This window comes from Aspergillus ochraceoroseus (assembly GCF_002846915.1).
Source record: "Aspergillus ochraceoroseus IBT 24754 chromosome Unknown P175scaffold_4, whole genome shotgun sequence".
NCBI lineage: Eukaryota > Fungi > Ascomycota > Eurotiomycetes > Eurotiales > Aspergillaceae > Aspergillus > Aspergillus ochraceoroseus.
In genome coordinates this window covers 2,282,954-2,305,684 of record NW_024468479.1, presented here as the reverse complement: position 1 = coordinate 2,305,684, position 22,731 = coordinate 2,282,954, and the positions used below count along the sequence as shown (strand labels likewise).

The following is a 22,731-nucleotide window of genomic DNA, read 5'->3' as shown; positions in this document are numbered from 1 at the left end:
TTAGCGCTGTGAATCGAGTGTCCTTGACTCGGGGCTTTTCGTGGAGTTGTGCTTCCTACCAGCAGTCTGCATGCTACCAGATGCATCTCTGCCAATGAGGCCTAGTCGTCATCCCACGCAAGCATGATTCTCATAATTAGGTATGTAGCCATCTTCCGATATTTGGGCTGTCCAACACAACACGTGCGGAAGAAGTTGGATTGAGAACCGCAGCTGCTCGTCTCTTGGCCCCAAAATAGAGATCTGACGGGTTCAGCAGATCCCGGGCAGGTTGCAATTTCCAATGCCAGAAACCGTTACTGGAGACGAGGGCTGTTTGAAGTGCATCGCTTGGGCCGGGCGTTTGCCCACCCTGTTTCCCATTGGACGGGGGTGGGCGGATACGACTTGAGAAGGCCTTCGCTGCATTAAGCGTCAGTCTTGAGTCTTCAATTGATCACTTCCAAGACGCTGGAAGGCAAAGCATAAATATCTGCAGACGTGCACTCCATGAGAACGTGGAAACCCCATAAGAATCATTTCAATCATCGATTGCATAGCTTTGGTGAGAACAGGAAAGATGGCAATTGGAACTCGTCTTCAGTACCTGGCAGTGTGCACTACACTATTTGGGTCAGCTCTCAGTCAAGTTGTGTCTGGATCGGATTACAACAAACCTGATGCAGGTCCCCCAGCAAGTTACTTCAGTGCCACGGCTACCATGCCCGTTGCTGCTCTGAAGTCTGCTGCAGCAGAATGCACAAAGGTCCCTGCCCACGCTACATATCCTATCAGCGAGGGATCGTCTATCAAGTCAACTATCTATAGTGATTGGTCGTCATTTAGCAAGGTAAGGCTGCTTTTGTTCAAAACAGACAAAAGCTTTTAGTGACTGTCATAGGGCGCCGCGATTGTGTTCACGGCCGATATGGACGTCGACTGCGACGGGCTCGATTACAAGTGCAAGGTACAGATGCGCCGGTTCTTTATTTCGGTTGGGAAATTGAATACTAAGCACTCAACAGGGCAATCCTGATGGCCAGTCAGAAACAGACTGGGGTGCCCTCGCAGCATACGAAGTCCCTTGGATTGTTATCCCAGATAAGTACGTCACGGCCAACTCTAAGAAGTTACCTGGAAATAACATTGCTGCTGTGATCTGGTATGTTAGCCCCCGACGCTATCTTGCTCAGCTGCTAACCCTTCTAGCAACGGAAAAATGTTCTACGGCATTCTGGGCGATACAAACGGCGACGACCCCGAAGTCACTGGAGAGGCCTCGTGGCTTATGGCTCGTACCTGTTTTCCTGACGAGGACCTTAACGGAGATAGTGGCCATACTCCTGCTGATGTGACTTGTACTTCCCCCAATTTCCGCTTCACCCATATGTTGGCTAAAGGTTGCTTAGATATTGTTTTCCTGGGTGACAGTGCCGTGCTCCCAAGCAGCGCTTTGAATACCCACTATATCACCAACTTTGGAACCCTCAAGTCCATGGGTGATAGTCTTGTCAATGCGCTCGCTTCCAATCTTGGTCTCAGCGGCACTAAGACGACCTCTGCAACTACCTTGACTACCACCACCACCGCTTCAACATCCACAGCTTCGTGCTCTTGGGAAGGACACTGTAAAGGTATTTTCTCTTCTCCCCATTCATCCCCAGTGCTGGTGTAGAACCGTTATACTAACGGTTTATTAGGTGCTTCTTGCTCTAGTGATGATGATTGCTCTGGCGATCTTGTCTGCACTGACAGTGTTTGCTCTGTAGATGAGGATTGTTCATGGTCAGGACACTGCGAAGGTATGTACTCCTATAAAGCTGAAGCTTTTCCGCTTGTTAAACTAACACCCAATATAGGCGCCTCCTGCTCCAGTGATGACGACTGCTCTGGTAATCTGGTCTGCAAGGACAGTGTTTGCAGTTCTAGCTAGATACATTCTGGATAGATTGGGGTGCCTGACAGACTCCATTCGGATTGTTTGTAAACTTCCGGATCGAGTCCCGGGGCAGGTTTAGCACTTCGCGTATCCTATGTTCGAAACACTTTGCATCTTGTGAATCTAACTGAGCATGTTGTTGCATATTCAGTAACAGAACCCGCACTCTCGCGCCTGATTAAGAAAATGAAACCTGATGCCTGTTTTCCTCGATACCAAAATAATTTTGATTCCTTCCTCAATTGACCTGTGGTGGCTTTTCGCTTCCGGCCTCAGAGGCTTTCCTAGACCCCTCCACATCGGATTCTACAAGGTTCTTTAGACCTTGCTGCGAAGTAAAAGCCTGGCACAGGGTATAACGTTTGATCAGCAGGCTTGTGAGGAATCCTATCCCAGAAATTCCGCACATGACAAGCCACAAAACTGAAAGTGCGTTAGCATAAGCTCCCTCCAAAGCATGCTTCTTGTCCCCTTCAGGAAGACTCTTGATATACTGCACCAGCCCAGATGCATCACGGGCAAACTCATTCGCCGTGGCGCTAACCAGTGGGTTGGATTCGAATTCTTTCTTGATCTGATTCTGGAATACCACCCCACCAACTGCAACACCCACCGCTTGTCCAACCGCACGAAAGAACGCGGTCAATGTTACCGACATAGCTAGGTACTCGGGATTCGCTGAGGCCTGAACCGCAAGCATAACCGCCGAGAACAACAGACCTAACTAACCCCAGGCCAGGAATGAGATTCAGCAGGAGCCATTTGGGGATGGAAGCGTTCGCATCAAGAAGCGAAAGAATGCCCATCCCGATGGTGGAAATAGCCCAGCCGATCCAAATTGTCCATCGATACTTGCCGCTTTTTGTTATGGCAAAGCCCGCCAGAACGGAGACAGACGCCACGGTGAAACTCTCTGGGAAGACGGCGAGGATAAAACGCTCGTAGAATGCAAAGCCTACGAGGGACGACTGTGTGTGCCATGAATCCCAGTCATACATCACTCCACCCCATGTCACCGGGACAAGAAAAGAGGAAAGTGATGCGATGAAAATCCCGCAGCCCAGATAATCAATTGTGGTGAGTTTGGTGCGCATAGACACCTTTTCACGGTGTAATCGCAGGACTACCGGGATCGAAACAAGACCTAAACTACAGAACGGCAGGTTGATCCAGAATACCCAACGCGAGGACGATTCCGCAAATGCTCCTCCAACAATGGGACCAACGACAGAGCCTAGAGCCCAGGTTCCTGGAGTGGGATCAAATCTGCGATCAGAACTTCCGTTAGGGCCATGATTCCACCGGCGCCCTTCCGGGAAGCAGCAGGCTAAACATCTTATAGTAGCAACTGCAGCAAGAACAGATCCGGCCATGAAAAACATCACCACCACAATGAGTGCAGACTTTCTTCCGAAGATATCGGAGCAGAGGGAGAATATAGGCTGGAAAAGCACGGAGGCTACAAGAAAAGATGTTCCTGACCAGAAGGCTTGTATTGCCGCGCCTCCAAGGTCATTTGTGATGGTCTATGAAAATGTACATGTCAGGGTCTCAATCTGAATCTGGTTATAGTGTTCATTTGGCCTTACTGGTAAAACTGTTGTGATGGACGTGGCATCTAGAGCAGCTGCAAAGTTCAAGAGTTACACAGTAAAGATGCAAAACTTTCAGCCTAGTAGGGAATGTCTTCGCCAACGCTCGATTATGCCACAAACGGTCCCAACAGATGACATTGTTGCTCATCTATTCTATAAGTTCCTAGTATCCTAGAATCTATGTTTGCGAATACTCATCTGCCCTATGTAAACCAACCTCGGGTAATCATGCAAGCACCACCGGACAAGCACGTCTTCAAAAGCAGGCAGATGATATTATTGCAATTCATTCCATCTGTGGTTGCTTCTTCCAGCCCTGCATCTGGGTGATAACAGTAGCGTGGGATTGCGGAGAGAAGACTAAGGTCCCGGCGTGCTTATATAGATCTGCCAATAGCCTTGCGGATTGCTCACTGGGGACTAAAAATTCTCATTTATCTAGATTATTGTTATACATAGGCCGAATTTGAAGTGCATTTAGGAAGTCCGCGTGTATATCATGCTACCTATTAGGGAATATATTGTGAAGTTGCAACACTTATTCACCAGCAGCAGGTCTTCAACCAACATCCTCCGCCACTTGTCTCGTCTTGACTCCAGAGTACAGAGTCTAGATCCTAACATGCGGCTTCCAGCAGAAATAATTGGCATTCAAACAGTCCTCCAGTGATCACTGCGCTATTTGGATAAGTGAAGTGTCATTTTAGGGCCAAGGCCCAACAATATATATGCTGGCCCGGAAATCGATGGAATGCTGCTGCCTTACAACGCACTGTGATTTGTGTATAATTCTGGTTTTGAATCAACAAGATTTATCAATTGTTACCTTGCACGAAGTATGCATCTAAATTATGGCGGATGTGAAACAAATATCCGCGGCCCTACATCGCGAAGAAGGATTTCCAACCCGCCGAGTATCCGAAGTGGCCCGGGGAGTCGGCATCATGCATGGCGGCGGTGGTACATAACTAAGTACGGAGTACTCCAAGTCAGATTGCTAAATACAATACTCTCGGTCAAGCCCGAATTCAGGTGGAAGGAGGGCTAAGGATAGGAACCGCGGAAACCGCCATTCGAATAATCCAAGCTGACAGTTATAAACAGTAACCTACGTCTCCATACGCATTGGTCTATACGAAACGATCCAAGACCAGGCTTGTGCATGGGACATCGCACTCTCTCCTCTCCTGGCTTTTACGGCGGCGACGTCCGGCTTTATTGGCGCTATGTTCGGTACTCGCCAAATATGGCCAATATTCGGATGCAAAACGACTAGGTTCTACCCCCTGCGTCTCGCAGAAACTACCACCGAAAGTTTACGAAATCGCCGGGTGAGCATCCGGGTCTTCAGGTTGGCGCATCTGCTAGCAGCTTTAGTTGCCACTACTATAGGTAGCCCTATGGCGTTGTCACGACGCCATTGATGGGCACTTCGGGGGTCAACTTTTGACGGTGACCAAGTATCTCACTACAACAGGAGGGCCACGATGGGCACCAAGTTTCGTACGGTTGGGACAGACAATCGCAACTTTGGTGCTTCTGGAAGACGGGCAAGAAAACGCCATTCGAAGAGTCTGATATTTGGTTTCGGCCAACTTATCCATGGGCCCTAGACCCACCAAAACAGGGAAACTCCGAAGCGATTGGATTCCCACATTCACCGCATATCTGGTTCAGACAATAAGATTTTTCAATTTCAGGGCATCTTCCTCAGTCCTGTACGGAGTACTCCGTACGGAATTGTAAAACGGTTTTTACGCGGGAGGTGAGCAACTATCCCCGGGCAAGTTCACTTCCCACTACGCCATCCGCCGTGATAGGGTAGTCTGCGGCGGCTTGGAAGCCTCATTCTAAGCCTTCCTCATATGACATGCAATTTTTTTGCTTGTCAAGTGACCAGTATACGGAGTCTGGGCCCCTGCTAGGCTGTGGATAGTGGTGGGTCTGTTCACACCGCTGATTGCGAGACAATTCCACAGTCCGGAGTCAACCTCAGATATTGAACCCTTTCAAACGTTGTGATTGTGGACACCACGCTTCTTTCGAAATGGTTTCTGCGCGTCGCTGGGCACTAGATCGGCCTCAATTTAGTGTCCCGCTGCTAAATTGCATCGAGAGGGGCATCGTCGATGCAAAAATAACGGCGAAACATGGCTCGATTCTCGCTTCGCCAGGGGTTGAGCACCACCCAAAACCGCCTAATTGGTTACCAACATTCGGCCCCTGAATAAGGGATTGTTCTTGGATCCAGAGATTGCGTGGTCCGACCCCTTTGATTGGCCGGATATCTTTAGTTCGTTGATCTTCCGACTGCCGCGGTGCCGGTCTTGAAATTTGGGATTGTGGGAGAACATTTTCCATGAGCAGTCTTTAACTACGGAGTAGAGTTGTCAAAACTTTCATTTCCCAACATCAAGCAAACTGTCTCGTTAATATAGGCCCAAAAAAAAAAGAAAAAAAACAATACTAAATTCACTTCCCTTATGGCATTTGATTGCTACTGCGCCCTCTGTGGCGTGGGCTTCTCCAGAATGCGCATCGAATCGACCTCCTCACAGACACCTCTAGATCGCCGACGAAGGTGGATTGAAAAGCGAAGCCGCGCGCTCAAGGAAGGAGGACCGTTTGTTCCCGGGGAGGATCCTGTAAAGGATTACGATGCACGCGTTGTAGACGCCGAGGGCCTTTCCTGGATATCAAAAGCCCATTGTCTTGGACAGAACCAGGACTCGAAAGCCAAAGCCAAGTAGGTGACTCCGCTATATCTGGGGGTCTCCGCATCTTCTCTAACCTTTGTCAGAGCATTCATCTCTGGTCCAGGCTATTACGCCGATGCTGTAAGTTGCCTTTGAATAACGACCCCTTCCGAATTATGTTAGCTAAGCTAGTTCTAGGGCGAGTTGGCTGTGAAGATTGGAACCCCCCCCAAAAGAGCGTACTTTACCTGGTTAGACTTCCCACTATAACCAGATCTTGAAAAGAATATCTGTTGATTCCTCGTTGTTAAGCTATGCCCTCGGAACGGACGAGGCCCCGGGGGCTGTCATGCCTTTCCACTGGTGCTGTTTTGAAATCCTACTTCGCACCCTGACAGGTGGAATAGACCCTGACAGTATCAAGCCGGATGTACTGTACGATGCCCTGTCAGCTATGTGCAATGTTTCCGGCTCCGCTCTACAGCTGGACTATGGCAGGGACGTCGCTCATGCACAGGGACAGTACTGGCAGTGTATTCCTGGTGCCGAGGTAAGAATAGGGACACCTCAAGTCTTACTCGCCTAGCCTCCCTAATATGGTTTCTAGTACTCTGTCAAACACCCAACGAATACTCCCGCTCTATCAACCTCCATCCAAGCTGAGCTCCAAGGAAACGACAATCTTCGTACCCCATACACAAAGGTCAATCTGAAAGATAGGCAGCCAAAGAGCCCCTTTGGTAAACTACCGGTCGAGATGGTTGACAAGATCTGCTCGTTCCTGCCGGGTGACTCGTTGAAGGCGCTCATAGAAGCTTCATTATTCGTCCAGGTTATCACTCAGGAGAATTACTTCTGGAAGCGCTTCATCCAGTACGACATGCCCTGGCTGTGGGAGATGCAGACTCTACAGGCGCGAGACGATCTGCCCCCTGATCTGAACTATAAGCTGGTTCATTCGTGGTTGGATAAGATCACTACCCCAGAATACGGCATGAATGACTCGGCATGGATGGGCATCGCCAACCGCCGACGGATATGGAATGCTTGTGAGCAGGTGGCGCCCAAGTATTTCGATAGCTTGGGTTAGAATTCTTCAAAGTGAGAGAGATATAGCAGGCTCAGTGCATACGCTATTTCTCTACGTTTTCGACATGTATGAACCTGGGTAGAGGCTGGATCTTTACTGGGGAATCCAATTTGTTTCAAATCAGCCGGGCGTTGGTGTGTGAAAGCGTCTTGTCTTCGCTCAATTACAAATACCTCGAATGAACACCGTCATTTATATACCTAATTTAATGTCTAATATGAATTCCAGACAATCAAAGCCATGGGTTTCATGATAATACATTCTCTATCATGCAGAATGCTTCTATCGTAACGAAAGGAAGGTGAATACATGAGCACGTACGTTATCCTTACAGTCTTAGCATCACAACCTCATTTCCCGTCATGTCATGATAAATGCAGGCTTCCTCCATGACTTGTACATGGGCTCCGGGAACTAGATATATTGGAGCGAAGGCGGTGAGCTGAGGATGCTAAATTAGGGACGCCGGAAGAGCGGCGGATTTTGATCTGTTCGAGAGGAAACCGCACGAATCCGGAGGCCTAGAACTATGAGGGAACAGTCGTCATACTCGATTAAACTACCGGAAACACCTCGTGCCCGGTTATTAAAGGCATGCCGATGGTGTCGGAAGCAGAAAATGCGCTGCGATGCGCGCACACAGATGCCGTGCACCCGATGCCAGACGACCGGCCATGAGTGCATCTTGGATTCCATTGATAGCCCCCGGCGGAGCGAACGAACGAGTCACGCAAGCCAGTCGGCACTGTAAGTATACATCTCATCTAGTTTCATCTAGTGCTTTGGGTAACGATCTGTAGAATACGCAGCGGGTTTGAGGCACTTGCATCAGGAAGCCCGGCCTTGTCCGCGCCATGTACCACGTCAATATCGGCCACAAACAACCAGTCCGGAGGCATCGAACTCGAACAGTTCAGTCCTCAGGACATGATTGCACCTCAGTCAGCAATGCATTCGATGTCTCTGAGCCTTCAGGAGCGTCATGATCCGATATTTATGGGCGAGTCCGACGTTGCTGACCCCAGAGGCGATATCATTGCCCGCGGGATTGTTAGCGAAGAGCAGGCTCGGGGAATCTATGAGCGGTAGGTTCACTACCTATAACGAGCACGCAAACTAATGACGACAGATTTATGAACGGGAGTAAAAATTTTCTACCTCTATTTGATCCTATTCGGGACACCTTTGACTCCATTCGGTCGCGATCATTGTTTTGTTTTACAGTAATCATCTACCTAGCTAGTCGGGCAGTTCCCGATTTACAGGGGAACATCTACTTGCAGCGGGTACTTCAAGACGAAGCCCAGCGGCTGGCAGAAGATAGCTTCTTCGAACGGCCGACAAAACTGGAAACAGTCCAGGGAATGATTCTTCTGGCAGCCTATTCTGAAAAGACGTGGTTTTCCACGGCTCTCATTTTACGAACCGCATTAGACTCGGGGCTGGAAAAATCTTTAGATACGTTGTTGGCCCATACCCCGACGCCCAGAAGCTACCTTTCTGCTACCATGGAAGACCGAAAACTTGTCTGGCAGACCCGCACATGGTTGATCTCGTTTACTCTGGAGTTAGATGTGGCATCCGGTACGGGCAGGAAGTCACGGCTGAAAGAAGTTGACAACGTAAAGTTGCGAAAGTTTTTGGAATACCCTCTGTCCCTCCCTTCCGACATGCGGACTGTTTCGATAATAGAACTTCACCAGCTTCGAGGTGATCCCTGTCTTTGGTCGCTACAAGAGTGAAGCTGATGGATGGCAGCCCGATCGCGACACATAATTGAGAGCACTACGGCGGGTCCCCTGACCACAACAGAACTTCCAGCTATTATGTGCAGACTTCAGGAGTGGTGGAACAATTGGGATGAGATTCACGGCCGTATGTTTCTCTCCACGCGTGCCTTCACGGGCCTTCCTTCACTAACTCGCTATAGATAATGGGTTCCATCCCGGCGCTTTCCAGAGGTCCAGTCTCAAACTGATGCTTAACTACGCGAAGGTTTTTGTATTGTGTGTGACGATTGCACGAATCCAAAAACTTCAACAGTTATCAGATGGCATCTCGGACGTTGACCCGGAAGTCGTCCTTAACCTTTGGAAGTCATTGGTGGAGGTCGTCACCAGCCAGCTCAATTTACTGGTGACCGAGTCGGCATACCGGTGCCAGATAACTTGGTCGCCAACATACCCGGCCCTTACCATTGCCTTTATAAGTAGGTCGAAGAAGAATTTTCCTTCCTATCTGCTTTCATTGAGTCACTTATGCGAATTTAGCAACCTTTGCCATCCGCCTAACTAGATGGCACCCTACGCTCCTTGACCAGAACCTCGTTCTACAGCGAGTTCGACAAATATGTGAATACATTAAACGGCCCCCTTATCCGGATATCCACCGCACGGTCTCCATATTCGTGAACTATGCCGAGGCTCTCTTGGCCGAACGGGGTACACCCGCTAACAATCCCAGTGTCCAGTCGGGAACTGCCGTACCTTTGTCTGAGGGGTCGAGGCAGCCCGATGTGACCAACCTGCCGAGGCCAGACTTCGATCCGACTGAGTTACTACATGACCAGCTTCGGAGCTCAAATCTGCGAAGGGACAGGGATACCGATGTGACCGCTTCTTCTGATAATGGGAGAACAGCAGATTCACGACCGGAACCTGTTTTGCCAAGATTACTCGGTGGCATGAATGTGCCTAACTGGACCTTGTCGACTTCGATCGCCGACTCGTTCGACCTGTTTGAGGAAGGACAGACCGATGTATTTGACTTTCTTCCCGCAATGCCCTCAATGCCCTAGTTGAGATTACAATAATTGGTCCTACCCCCCCTCCCTTTGTTTCCTCAGCAGGATCATGTCTGTTACGACCAGGGTATCAAGACGCGAGCGAGTGTCTGTTCGCAGATCAGCTCTGGACCATCCAAGTCACGTCTAGAACTTTGGCAGAGATTGTGACACGCAGGTTTAGCTGCATACATTCCAAATTCCTGCCAAAGATATTCAATAATCATCGCACGTAGAACCCGAAATGGAGCTAAATGTTGATCCGGATTGTCCAAATTCGACCGGGCCCTAACCGGGGCCGAATTGTATTCTGCTTTCCGCCGGCGCCGGTGTGGGGCCGGTCCTTAGAGCGAGGGGTTTTTCATGGAGTGACAATATCATTGGGAGATAACGCGGAAAGTCGCAAAAGGAGATAGTTGGTTATATCGGAGTTTGCATTTGTCATGTGTAGATAGGGCAAATGTCGTCGCTAACGAGTGAATATTTGGACCTGGTGGGATTAGATTACTCGACTCCAACTGATAACTAGGATGGGGTGTATGTATACTTAAGCAACGCCCTGGCCAGGGATCATGCTGGGGCTGGGGGGGGGGGGGGGGAAGGTAATAGTATAGTAATTCTCCCACTGTGTAACCTACTTTCGCAATGGAAGGGAACAGGGAATGTTTATGTCTTGAGCAGACACAAAATGCTTCCCGAATAGGTCGGTAGTATGGCGTTGAAACCCATGTCCGGCTTCAACCGTTGCTGATAGTACTGCAGAACCAAGCACCTCTCCGAAATCGACTTCCCAAACCTATACGACGGCAGTTATACCGTCGTGCACAAAGGTGATAGGGTTCGAAGATTGTCCAAAAGAAAACCCGAAGAATTGGAGCTCGAAAAAGAAATGTTATATTGTCTTTGTGACGCTGCTGTCGGTCATGAACAGCGGAGTGTCCTCCTCACTACCGAGCAATGCAGTCCCTCTTATACTCAAAGATTTCAATGTGACGGATACGGTCAAGGGTAATTTACCCACTGCTGTATTTCTATTCGGGTACATGTTCGGGCCAATCGTCTGGAGTCCGTTAAGTGAGACTGTCGGACGACGGACTGTACTCATCCCTACATTCTTCGTCTTCTGTCTCTTCACCCTTGCATGTGCCCTGGCACCAAACTGGCCAGCGCTTTTATTCTTCCGTTTTGTCTGCGGGACAATGGTAGTTGCGCCACAAACTGTGGTTGGCGGAGTATATGCAGATATGTTTGACTTGCGCCCTCGTGGTCGTGTGATGGCGTTTTACATGGCGGTAGGGCTTACCTGGCACACGACATAGACACCAAGCATGCTAATTCTCTGCCAGTGCTCGAGTTTTGGACCTATTCTGGGTCCGATTATATCGGGGTTTACATCTGAATCCCACGGTTGGAGATGGACATTCTGGATTGATCTCATGTGCGCCGGAGGTACCATGCTGGGACTTCTATTCATCCCTGGTTTGTCTCGCTTATCCGGTTTGAATCGCAGGGCGGGCTGACAAAAAGCAAACCAGAAACCTTTGGTCCGGTCATACTGAAGCGTCGCGCCGCAGAGCTCAGTAAGATATCGGGCGAGAATGTCGTGGCGCCAACGTTAGGAGTAAACTCGACCGACATTCTCACAATGCTCAAACGACCCCTAGACATGTTCCTATGGGAGCCCATTATATCGTCGACCTCAATATACATTTCCCTCGCATATGGTCTGATATTCTTTTACTTCCAGGCCTACCCCATCATCTTACCAGGTACGCACCGCAGCTACGTTCCGCACGTCGGGACGATTCCCGCAAACTGACCGTGAATTTTCTATAGAGGTATACAACTTCAGCATCAAAACGACATCCTTAGGTTTGGTTCCACGTAAGTACCACCGGATATATATATATATATATACCTTTCCGATTGTACGAAAAACTAACCGTGGGTAAAAAAAAAAAAAACAAAAGTCGGCATCGGCGCCTGCACGACGGGTCTCGCAGCCCTATGGTGGGACTTGAAATACGACCAAGCCAAAGCCACCAACAAACCCTGGAACTTCAGCCCCGAACTACACCGTCTCCCACTCTCCTGCATCGGCAGCATATGCATCGTGATCAGTCTCTTGTGGCTCGCCTGGACTGCCCGCCCAGATATCCACTGGGCCGTCCCCTTGGCGTCCGGCCTGGTCTTCGGATTCGGATACCAAACGATCTTCATCTCGCTGCTAACCTACGTGACAGACGCGTACAAGATCTACTCTGCCAGTGCGCTGGCGGCCTCCGTGATTGTGAGGAGTATCCTTGGTGCCCTTTTGCCGTTCGCGGCGAAGCCCATGTATTCAACCTTGGGGATTGCATGGGCGACTTCCCTGGTTGGGTTTATAAGCTTGGCATGTGTACCGATTCCCTTCATTCTTCTTTATAAGGGAGATTGGATCCGTGCCCGGAGCAAGTTCTGTCAAATGTTGACGAAGAATGAGTGGGCTGAGTTTGGCGCGAGTGGACCGGAAAGCGACGGAGAGGGGATGAGAGAGCGACAGGGAGGAGAGAAGAAAGAGGAGTGTTAGTTGGTTTGGCATGCATGCCTTGTATCCTGTGAGTTGAATGAAACAAGGTGAGGAGGAGGAGGAGGAGGAGGAGGAGGAAGAGGAAGAGAGAAGTAAGCGGTTTTATCCTCTGACGAAGTTGGAACTAACGATTAATGGTGCATAGAGACGACAAAAGTTCTGTTTTGGTTGACTAGACTTAATTCGCATAATCATTATAGCATAGCAAATCCTCCACATACAGAACCGTAATGGATGGATTCATGATCAAAAGCAATGTTAAATTTTTACATCTGGGTAATAGATTATGTCAAGTGCCGGAACGGGATTGTAGTCGTCAAGAACTACTGTGAAAAATGAACCCGTAGAGTTATTTTTATCTACCAGGCAATCCTTGCCAGGACACCATGAGGCCAACGGCGCACACAATACTTTCTCGTCTCATCAAGGATAAGAAGACCAAGGCCAAAGGCGATAGGAAGGAAGAAATGCTCCACTGGAATCGTCGTAGTGGCAATAGAATCGTGCAACTGAGGAATATAGCAGACTGTGTCAAACTGTCAGCCATTCCGCAAGGCAGCTGTGGAAAGCAAAACTCACAGACAAAGACAATGCACAGGGCGAAAGTCATTGCAGGGAATAGAAGCAGATTCTGGGTTTTCTGATTGAAGATGGGCGGCTGTTGGAAGATACTCAGGCGGCGAGTACGAATGGCAAGCAAGTTGAAGAACTGCATGATGACCAGAGTGACAAAGTAGATCGAAGATGCTTCATTAGCAACCTGGGTCACATAGTCAGGGTCATATTGTGGTGCCATGTTGCCGAATTTGAGCACCATGGCACTAAATGGAACACCTCTCCTCTGTCTGATGTTAGTGACTGATACAGGTGAGAAAGGTTTCTGATAAACACACCTGCATGTGCCAGAATGCCATAACGTAAGACATGAAGCACTCATATAGTCCTACAACCCCGTATGCGTGCAGAAGGAGTTTAGCATCCACAAGACGGTCCCTCTTCGGGTCTCGTGGGGGTCTGAGGAGCACATCGGATTCGGGCTTTTCGAAGGCAAGCGTGATTGCACCAGCGCAGTCAGTAAGGCAGCTGTGGAGTATGAGCATTGAGCTTGAAATATCTAAAAGGCCAAACAAACCAAATAATAATCATGAGGAATGAAGACAAAACCTGGGGAACACCCAGGACAACGTTGGTAACAACCGGCCCTGATAGCTGTTAGCTGAGCTACGGACTAGCTAAAGGCTACGTAGCACATACATAGCTCGCTGAAACTTCCTGCAGGAAGAAGGTAGATGACTGTTTTCTTGAGGTTATCTGGCGTTTTCATGAGTACGAAGCTCGGCCAAGATATTGAATTTAGCAGCAGACTCACCGTATACCAATCTTCCGTACTTAACGGCCTCGACAATGGCGGAGAACGAGTCGAGGAGAACCATGTCAGCCGCTTCAATAGCGATATCTGAGCCACTACCCAAAGCCACACCCACATCGGCTGCCTTGAGGGAGGGAGCGTCGTTGACTCCGTCACCAGTCATGGCCACAATGTTGTCGCGGGCTTGGAACTCCTTGACAATGCGCAGCTTCTGCTCGGGCGTGGTTCGGGCAAACACAATCTCCTCATAACCGCAAAGCCTATCCCACTGCTCATCAGAAAGGTCTGCAAGATCAGGACCGCTAACGACGATGGCCGTGGTTGAGCCAGGTGAGCGCACGAGTGCCTTCTCTGAGTGGTCCAGAGCGTTGACATCATGTATTAGAGCCGGAGGTGTGCGAATAATACCACACTGAATGGCAATTGCTTGAGCCGTGAGCTTGTAATCACCAGTGACCTGAGTGAGTTAGTAGTGCTTGCTCCCCATTTTGACTTCGGACCCCTTACCATCATAATTCGGATAGAGGCTCTACGGAGGGTATCGATAACAGTCGGAATTTCGTCTCTCTAGAAAGAATATTAAACCTGCAAACGAAGAGAGACAACGAGTAGCCTTACTGGAGGGTCAGCAATGCCGACAAGTCCTACCAGGGTCAATTCGTCCCGCGCAGCTTGAAGAACAAGCTTCTCGTCTTGCGAGGAGGCAACTGAGCTGATCCACTCAGAAGTAACCGGTTTCTGAGCCATCAGGATGACTCTCTTTCCACATGCTGACCAGTTATCCTTGGTGGCTTCGACCATGGTGCGCTCAGTGTATGACAGCTCGCCAGGCTTTCCATCACGTTTAATCACCTGTGTACATCTGGATAGCAGCACATCTGGAGCGCCTTTTATAAACAAGTACCTGATCATTGCGTAAGTAAGCGACTAGTTATGCCACCGAGAATAATAAAATATCTGACTTACCCCTCTTCCATTGCATTAATGGGAATCATGATACGGATCATAAACTTATTCTTGCTATTAAATGCAATTTCGAATGCCTTCTTCCATTGGTCCCGATGTTCACTCACATGCCCGAGAGACTGAGAGAGCCGGAGAACTGCCTGATCGGTGGGATCACCGTGGATTTTTGTGAGATGCAATGGGCGGTCCAGGGTTGAAGCATCAAATTCAGCTGCATTGCAGAGACATGCGACAATCCTGACAAGGCCAATAGACTCATTGGGGAATTCCCCAGATCCGGATCCATGTACCATGTACTCTTTGGCGCCTTCGGCGAGGTATTCCTCACCACCAGAGAAACAATCAGTGACATACATTTCGTTCTAAAGTAAACAATGTTAGTTTGGAGCAAGAGGGAATGTAAACGCATCCATACCTTTGTCAAAGTGCCTGTTTTATCGGAGCAGATGACGGAAACAGCTCCTAGGGTTTCCACAGTGGCCAGGGTTTTGCAGAGGATCTTATTCTTCTTCATCATGTTCGCCACAATGGTCAGGCTCATTGTCAACGCAATAGGAAGGCCTTCAGGAATGAAGGCAATGCCGACACTGACGCAGTCAACGATAAGAGTCGGGACATTGATCCAGTCTGGATAGTCACGATGGAGCCATGCGCCCCTAAAAACGATTAACCGCAACGACCAGACATGAGAAAGCAACCAATAAACCACGCTTACCAGATAACAATTATGATAATAACAAAAGTCACAATGAAAGAGACGATGATCAGGACAAAACGCAAGATTTCTTTCTGCATGGGAGTTCTCTCGGTGCGGCGTCTGTTGGTCAAACCCGCAATCCGTCCAAAGACGGTCAAGTCCCCAGTTCCAACCACAACGGCAAGGGCAGTGCCAGAGACACAGTGTGTACTCTGGAGGCCAATGGAGTGAGTTTCCAGATAGTTGTTATCCGTCGAGTCGACGGTCCCAGTAACCGGTTCGGATTCACCTTTGACAATTAGCAAGGAGAGAGCGTGCAATGACAGGGAAACATCTCACCCGTCAGAATGGATCGATCAAACTTAGCATCTGCTGAGACTTGGACAAAACGTACATCAGCGGGCAGTTTATTGCCCTGCTTGATTTGGATCACATCTCCTGGTACTAAGTCGATTGCGCTAATACTGCTCTGCTTCCCATCGCGAATGACAATACACTGATCTGGAAGCATCGTGGTGATAGATGCCATGACGCGGGAGGAAGACCAATCCTGCCATGCGTTGAAACCGGCTTGAATGATGAAGACGGCAAGTAGAACCAGAGCCAGCGCCAGATTCGCTTCAGACGGGGGCTGGCCGAGAGGCTTCCAGGAGACAAAGACCAGAATGGAGCCGCCCAGTAGAATTGAACCAAAGCCGCCAAAGAGATATCCCAGGGTAGTTAGAAACCATCTTGACGGTGCAGGGGATGGCTTATTCTTTCCATATTCTGCTGCACGACGTGCGACCTGCTCACTAGAAAGACCTTGGGCCGTGGAGGTAGAGAGGCGCGTCTGCAGTTCGTTGACGGAGAGAACATGCCAATCGAGCTCCGACAGACCTGTTTAAGCAGAGCTTTAGCGCGATACAGCCAAGTGAGAGGCGAAATTCGAACCTTTTAGCTCTTTGCGCTCATCCTTGCTGGTAGAGTCCTTGCCGCTCTTTTCGAATGAGGTCTCCGCCGTATCAACTTTGTAGGAGCTAGGATCCCTGCGTTAGAATAATGCGATTAGGCGCAAGCAAGGGGAATTCATCACATACAGGGTGCGATATGTGATAGGGAGCAAATTCTCGGGTGCAGAGAGTCTTCCCCGTGCACTGTGAATGGACATAGATGAGGCATTCGAGCCCCGACGAACCAACGGACGGGTGGTATTATGCTGGATCCCCTCCTCCGCAATACGGATGTGATCCTTACGATTATCCTGTTCCATGAGAATCGACAATTAGATGACGGCGGGCAAGCTTTCAAATGGATGGAAGAGGCACTATATTGCTGCTTTGTTAAAGGAAAGCTCCTCCTTCTTATAGGGAGGGAACCCTCCTGGCGCATGGATCATAAGTACTAGCCTCCCCATCCACATTAGGATACTGAGTCTGTCCGAACGAGTCAATGCATGTGTCAATGTCATCTCCCTGATAAGGCCATATGGGATCTAAAGCGATGTCAGGGAAGCTGAGGGACGGCTGGCTGGACCTGAACTATACCCAGCGGCAGTGGTAGCTGATTGGCCCTAAAAACACCTCGCGCGGCTTTTAATTCACCACACATTCAAACCCTCTGCAATTTATTGACTTTGATGAAAGTAATTTTCCCTTAAACAGGAGATCCTTTTCTCTCCTGCACTGCCTCTTCGTTCATTATTGTCTGGAGAGAAAATGCCTCAGTGTTTCAATGTAATCTCATCTCATCTCATCTCGTACTCGAGATCCACCACTACACACAAACGACTTTGAAAATTTCCTTTTCCAGTCTCTCCTAATGTTGCTTCTTTTGCAACTCTCTTATTTACTGTTGCACTCTCCTAATATCCTGCAATATGGAAAATCATCCTTGGAAAAGTTCTTTGTTTGGAATAAGTGACTGCGATGGTAAGCAGGTACGAGCAGCCAGAACTTCCACATGCGACCTTCAAATTCCCCAAATAAATAATATCAGCTTATCGTCCATAGGATTAAGTACGTCTGGAGAGAAAGTACTTGGCACTGAATGATCAGAGCTTCGCGGCTGTACGCTCTAAGGTCCGCTTCTCATGGCCTATGACAGCGACGTCTTGACGCACAAAACCCTATATCAGAACCCGAGGCAAACTCTGACCAGTGGGGATAACATGGGGAATACAGCCCATTTGGATTCTGATTATTCTGATTTAGCCTTCTATTTGCCATGCATACCCGGTCCTTAAACACTTGCTCCCCAACGTCCTGTTAGATGATAATCTGGTGGCCCACGAGTAGCTTAGAAATCAGCGCATATAACTAACTAGTTAGTTAACTAGTTACATAACTAACTAACCATTGACCATGGCTGCTAAAGCCGAGCGAGCATCGTCTAATCGAACACGTAGCCGACACCAACACAGGCTACTGACTGGCTGCTGACTGCAGGACGCAGACATTTCTGGCTCCCCCACCGCGTACAGCATGCAGGATTCCGATATCTCCGCCGAATGAAGAAAGAATGTATCTACGGTATCGTACATAGAAGTAGCATTGATTGTTTTACTGCATACCAGCCAAGTCATACATCCTTAATCAATAACATTCAAGTGTGCAGCAGTGCCCGAAACTGTGTTGTGAACTGCGTGTGACTGAAATTCCCACGCCACCAAAAGAAACAAGAGATATAAAAAAGAACCTTTCATCCACCCATCCATCGTGCTTGATCTCGGCCTTGGCTATTGCGGTACACTCACTCGACAACATCATCCTACGAGTTCAGACACGTCCAAGAAACGCATGACCGCCGGCATGAAAGCTACGCTTGCGACGCTCCCAACGAGCTTCTTCCGCGCCGTTGACAACCGCGACATCGACGCAGTCCTCGCACACTTCTCCCCAGACGCGACATTCACCGTCCAAACAGATAACGTTACATACACTGGCGAATCCGAAATCCGGGCCATGTTCACCAAGCTCATTAATAGCGCCCAGACCATATCGCACGAGGTCACTGGCACAGTTGTCGACCTTGCCCGGGGAAGGATCGCCACCGAACAGCGGTTTACGGTGCAGTATGCGGATGGGACATCCACTGAGACGTGCAACGGCAGTTTCTTTGATGTTGGTCAGGATGGGAAGTTTACGAGATTTGTTGTTTGGATGTCGGGGGTGAATCCTGTGAAATAAGCCCAGTGTTCGGAAAGGAAATATATTTCCATGCTTATGCTCCATGTTGTGGGTTCTCTCTCTCATATTTTACACATGATATGATGAATAAAAAACTGCTGCCACTCCAATCATTGCGTTACCTTCTCGGGATTAGCATCATCCTTAATAACCTCCTCATGCGATTCAGGCTTGGTTGTCTGCCGTTCATCCAACTGCACATTCTGTAGGAAGAACATGATGATAAGCATCGGTGCGAGAGCACACACGCCAGCGATGGCCAGGAGCCGTTGGGATTGGCGGTAACTCAGATCGATTGCATCGCGAGCGGCTGTGCCAACCTTGTAAGATCGAGCAGTCACAATGCTGCCAAAGATAGCTTGGGCTTGATGCTTGAGATCCGCAGGAAGGTTCTCCGCCAGCTTCCTTGGAAGCGTGCTACGCCAAATAGCGCCAGCCACACTGAGTGAAATCGTTAGCCGGTATTTCAAACCGCTTTCCCCGAAACAGGGACACTGACCTTGTGCCGATAGCTCCACCAACACTCATCGAAGCAAAGAAAACAGCAGTAACCACGGAGACCTCCTGCCGCGAAACGACAGCCTGCACGGAAACTTGAGCAGCTGTCTGATAGAACCCACGCCCCACACCGATCAAGGATTTGGCTGCAATGAAGGAGGCCTCGTTTCCGGTTTTGCCATCGCCCATGTCAACAAGGTGTACGAGAACACCCATACCGAGAACGCAAAGGGGTACTCCGGCCAGGACCCAAATTTGGGATCGCCTAGTAAACTTCATGAAGTAGGCGGCGAAGATACCCGCCACCTGGAAAGCTACACGGAGCGAGTTACTGTGTTATTGTGTTAGTTGTATAGTGTGGGAGGGGCGAAGAATGAGCTTCTACATACTCAATCCGAGTGGCATTTCCCGCATCGAAGTGACCAGCAACTTGGAGATAACTCGAGAAAAATACTGAAAAGACCGAATAGTGAAAGAAGTCTAGTGCACCAAGGAGGCATGCGGCAGCAACGGTGCGATTCCTGATCATCCGGTAAGGGATAAACGGCTTGGTAGCAAACCAGGCATCCCAAACAATGAATGCGATGAAAAACACAACCCCCAGAACTAGCATAGCAATGAAGGAGCCCTTGTGCCATGCATCACTATTGCCGGAGCCGGTAAGAGATAGGGGGACTAGGAACAGAGACAATCCAAGGAGGAGCAGTACAGCTCCCGGAAGATCCAACTGAACCCAAAGCAAGTTGTACGCCCGCTGCCACCACTTATCCGTGCTTGTCCATCCCAAGGACTCGGATACCGACTTTCGAGCAGGTGCCCGCTTCTGATAGTAGAACATCGTCCCGATCAGCAAAACCGAACAGACTGGCTGGATGATAGCCCACATTCCCCAACCCCATCGCCAAGTCGAGTGATCCAAAATGCGCTGAGCAACAATAGTTCCTAGATAAAGCGTGGGAATAGTCGTGAGCGAGTCGGGAAGGGTAGACCAAATGCCGCGGTCGATCAGGTTGGTCACGTCGGCAACAAACACCTGCTGGGTGAGAGCGAAACCGGTTGACCCGATAGCTTCAAAGATACCTGCAGCCTACAAGTTCATCCGTGAGCGATGGGGAAATTAGCTCCTGGAAATGAGGAATAATGGCCTTACGATATATTGTGAGATATTCTCACATGCCGCATAGATGGCATATCCAATCGCACCCATCAGGATTGAGAGAATAAACATCTCTGCTCTGCCAAACACCTGTAAAGTGATTGTTTAATATACCCATGTTGACGCGAAAAGTGCCTCTCAATTCCACTTACATCTCCAAGCTTTGCAATGATAGGATAAGCCCCAATGCGGGTAATATTCCCAACCACACGAGCTGCACTCATCGCTGAATGACGCTTGAAAGCGCTTGTGGTATAGGCTGTATACACTTGCGTAGAATAGTCGCCAAAATTTATTGCTAGGGTTGCGAGGAAGAGGCTGTCATGTCAATATTGACGTTAGCATACCAGCAAAAAAAGACCCAAAAAAAAAAAAATAATAAACACGGGAAAATGGAGTGTACCCGGTGAAAGCAAGTATGAGTCCTTGTTTTGTCCATCCTTTTCGTAGCATCTCTGCTCGTTGGACGCCTGCTTGAAGGCTCTCGGGATTGGAACGTTCATCACGATCAGCAATTGCTGGCTTTTCGGATACAGGATCCTGAAAACCCGTATTTGATGGGCCTTTTGCCCCTATCACAATGCCATCGCTACCAGCCATTTTTTACCTCAATGTATTTAGGATGAGAGTAAAGAGCGTTTGGAATGGATGTCCCGAGAGCACACCCATCAAGCAGTGTTCCATGGCCCGATTTATGTAGAGTCAGCCCCCCCTAACACTCGAGAAAACCTGTCAGACCACGCGTAGTATATCGGAACAAAAAATCACATACGGAAAGCGTACGCGATCTAATCTAATCTAGTGGAGGAGAGCGCATGGTTTCCTTGGATCAAACAGGGGGTGTGGATAGCTTCATTCAGGGCGAGCAACCTCCGTCGGTCCTGTTTAGGCCATCTCATTGGCAGACCGGAGAAGAGACGTAAAATTTGCATCTACACACTCGGAAGAGAGAGACGAATTAATATATCATCGGATCAGATAACCCGTTGCCAAGCGAGACCAAGACCTCCGCGTCGAATTGGCGCCGAAGATAGTGGAGAGTTTCCACGACGACTTCGAATGGATTCGCGGGATGAAGCCAGGAAGGGAAAAGCTCAGAATGGCGGCGAAAAAATTCAGAATCCATGCGACTGACTCACTGACTCGAGTCCCCAAGAGCCAGTTCAACCTCCAGTGCACATGGAAACAAAAAAAAAAATCCGTATCTGTACGGCAACATGTTGACTGAATGGACATTTATCCCCGAGCAAGACGGAGGGACAACGAGAAATATAGCGTGCTGGAAAGTGTCAAATCAGAGCGAGGAATATTGCATCGATATCTCATGGCCATTGACGTGGTCAACCCTGGACCATGCTGTCACTGCCAATGTCATGTACGAACACCTCCCCCTTGCGCAGTTGAATGAATGGCTAAATCTCTGGCTGCCAGCTATCTTGTCGACGGAAATGCCCTGTTCCTAACGGCAACAGAGACACTTCGACGGCGACAATCGTTCCGGCCCAAGGAACCAGCTACCATTGTTGTAGGCATCGGGTATCCTCTGACAGACTCAGTATTCAGTTCTCGACGGAGCAGGGACCTTACTCCTCCTTGTACTCATTACACCCCGCCTGATGGGCCAGACGGCCAGCCTAGACCAGAACCGTATGGAGGTGCGGATCAGTTCTTGACCTTTATCACCGATGTCGTTCGACCCTTTATTGAATCCCGGCTATTCCCCCATGCCTCTTTCGTTCGAAGAGCCTTATTCGGTCACTCTTACGGTGGCCTGTTCGTGCTCCATACCCTCTTCACACGCCCGGCAAGCTTTGATGTGTACCTTGCTGCCAGCCCATCGATCTGGTGGAATAATCGCTTCATCCTGTCGGAGGCATCGAAATTCTGCACTGATGCGTCCATGGTACCTCCGCTATTCCTGCGACTATCCTTGGGATCACGAGAGCAATTTCCGGTGCGCCAAAAGGGGGAATCCATGGAGGGATTCCAGCGACGGGTAGCGGCTGCAACTCGGCGGCGAATGACCGAGAATTGTAGTGAACTCGCATCCCAACTTACACAGAGCAACCGGCTACATGCAGTCGAACAAAGAGAGTACCTCCATGAGGACCATGGCAGTGTCATTGCTCCCGCATTGAGTGGGGGGATATTCTATTTCCTTGACATTGGGGGCGAGTTTAATCGTTAATAATGACTATACAAAGTTTCCCTCTCATCACATAACTATA

The 22,731-nt window shown here is 49.2% G+C and overlaps 10 protein-coding genes across 10 annotated transcripts; 7 read left to right on the top strand and 3 right to left on the bottom strand.

Moving 5' to 3' along the window:
- Positions 1-559: 559 nt before the first annotated feature.
- On the top strand, positions 560-1,912 carry P175DRAFT_0436784 (glycoside hydrolase family 75 protein; the record flags this gene model as incomplete). Its single annotated transcript, XM_040893825.1, has 7 exons — positions 560-829; positions 881-946; positions 1,005-1,141; positions 1,189-1,337; positions 1,389-1,613; positions 1,680-1,781; positions 1,839-1,912. 7 exons carry the CDS (start codon positions 560-562, stop codon positions 1,910-1,912), a joined length of 1,023 nt encoding a protein of 340 aa, XP_040752636.1.
- P175DRAFT_0547526 (uncharacterized protein) lies at positions 1,780-3,803 on the bottom strand (the record flags this gene model as incomplete). The annotated part of the gene is made up of 4 exons (XM_040900409.1): positions 1,780-2,533; positions 2,571-3,444; positions 3,508-3,545; positions 3,731-3,803. 4 exons carry the CDS (start codon positions 3,801-3,803, stop codon positions 2,157-2,159), a joined length of 1,362 nt encoding a protein of 453 aa, XP_040752635.1. The 3' UTR covers positions 1,780-2,156.
- Positions 3,804-4,364: 561 nt separating this feature from the next.
- P175DRAFT_0532620 (uncharacterized protein) lies at positions 4,365-5,091 on the top strand (the record flags this gene model as incomplete). The annotated part of the gene is made up of 3 exons (XM_040899982.1): positions 4,365-4,473; positions 4,618-4,844; positions 4,906-5,091. 3 exons carry the CDS (start codon positions 4,365-4,367, stop codon positions 5,089-5,091), a joined length of 522 nt encoding a protein of 173 aa, XP_040752634.1.
- Positions 5,092-6,520: 1,429 nt separating this feature from the next.
- P175DRAFT_0501879 (uncharacterized protein) lies at positions 6,521-7,644 on the top strand. Its single transcript, XM_040897261.1, has 2 exons — positions 6,521-6,759; positions 6,817-7,644. The coding sequence occupies exons 1-2, from the start codon at positions 6,559-6,561 to the stop codon at positions 7,297-7,299; spliced, it is 684 nt and encodes a 227-aa protein (XP_040752633.1). The 5' UTR covers positions 6,521-6,558; the 3' UTR covers positions 7,300-7,644.
- Positions 7,645-7,918: 274 nt separating this feature from the next.
- Positions 7,919-10,096, top strand: P175DRAFT_0493519 (fungal specific transcription factor domain-containing protein; the record flags this gene model as incomplete). The annotated part of the gene is made up of 6 exons (XM_040895971.1): positions 7,919-8,046; positions 8,100-8,384; positions 8,429-9,009; positions 9,058-9,174; positions 9,230-9,508; positions 9,570-10,096. 6 exons carry the CDS (start codon positions 7,919-7,921, stop codon positions 10,094-10,096), a joined length of 1,917 nt encoding a protein of 638 aa, XP_040752632.1.
- Positions 10,097-10,726: 630 nt separating this feature from the next.
- On the top strand, positions 10,727-12,945 carry P175DRAFT_0557906 (putative MFS multidrug transporter; the record flags this gene model as incomplete). Its single annotated transcript, XM_040900805.1, has 7 exons — positions 10,727-10,784; positions 10,844-11,373; positions 11,428-11,560; positions 11,617-11,850; positions 11,918-11,965; positions 12,052-12,742; positions 12,796-12,945. 6 exons carry the CDS (start codon positions 10,727-10,729, stop codon positions 12,648-12,650), a joined length of 1,602 nt encoding a protein of 533 aa, XP_040752631.1. The 3' UTR covers positions 12,651-12,742; positions 12,796-12,945.
- P175DRAFT_0516790 (cation-translocating P-type ATPase) lies at positions 12,896-16,989 on the bottom strand. The gene is made up of 13 exons (XM_040898930.1): positions 16,758-16,989; positions 16,022-16,550; positions 15,701-15,971; positions 15,401-15,641; positions 14,986-15,347; positions 14,638-14,923; positions 14,527-14,586; positions 14,020-14,476; positions 13,905-13,961; positions 13,783-13,852; positions 13,544-13,733; positions 13,230-13,491; positions 12,896-13,176 (listed from the first exon to the last, which is right to left on the bottom strand). The coding sequence occupies exons 1-13, from the start codon at positions 16,932-16,934 to the stop codon at positions 13,010-13,012; spliced, it is 3,129 nt and encodes a 1,042-aa protein (XP_040752630.1). The 5' UTR covers positions 16,935-16,989; the 3' UTR covers positions 12,896-13,009.
- A 1,482-nt stretch (positions 16,990-18,471) lies between these two features.
- On the top strand, positions 18,472-18,849 carry P175DRAFT_0437190 (nuclear transport factor 2 family protein; the record flags this gene model as incomplete). The annotated part of the gene is made up of 1 exon (XM_040893842.1): positions 18,472-18,849. The coding sequence occupies one exon, from the start codon at positions 18,472-18,474 to the stop codon at positions 18,847-18,849; it is 378 nt and encodes a 125-aa protein (XP_040752629.1).
- A 55-nt stretch (positions 18,850-18,904) lies between these two features.
- On the bottom strand, positions 18,905-21,282 carry P175DRAFT_0251972 (uncharacterized protein). The gene is made up of 6 exons (XM_040892698.1): positions 20,907-21,282; positions 20,656-20,821; positions 20,498-20,593; positions 19,737-20,434; positions 19,349-19,678; positions 18,905-19,290 (listed from the first exon to the last, which is right to left on the bottom strand). Exons 1-6 carry the CDS (start codon positions 21,101-21,103, stop codon positions 18,960-18,962), a joined length of 1,818 nt encoding a protein of 605 aa, XP_040752628.1. The 5' UTR covers positions 21,104-21,282; the 3' UTR covers positions 18,905-18,959.
- Positions 21,283-21,632: 350 nt separating this feature from the next.
- P175DRAFT_0516787 (alpha/beta hydrolase) lies at positions 21,633-22,728 on the top strand. The gene is made up of 2 exons (XM_040898929.1): positions 21,633-21,878; positions 21,935-22,728. The coding sequence occupies exons 1-2, from the start codon at positions 21,721-21,723 to the stop codon at positions 22,689-22,691; spliced, it is 915 nt and encodes a 304-aa protein (XP_040752627.1). The 5' UTR covers positions 21,633-21,720; the 3' UTR covers positions 22,692-22,728.
- Positions 22,729-22,731: the final 3 nt, after the last annotated feature.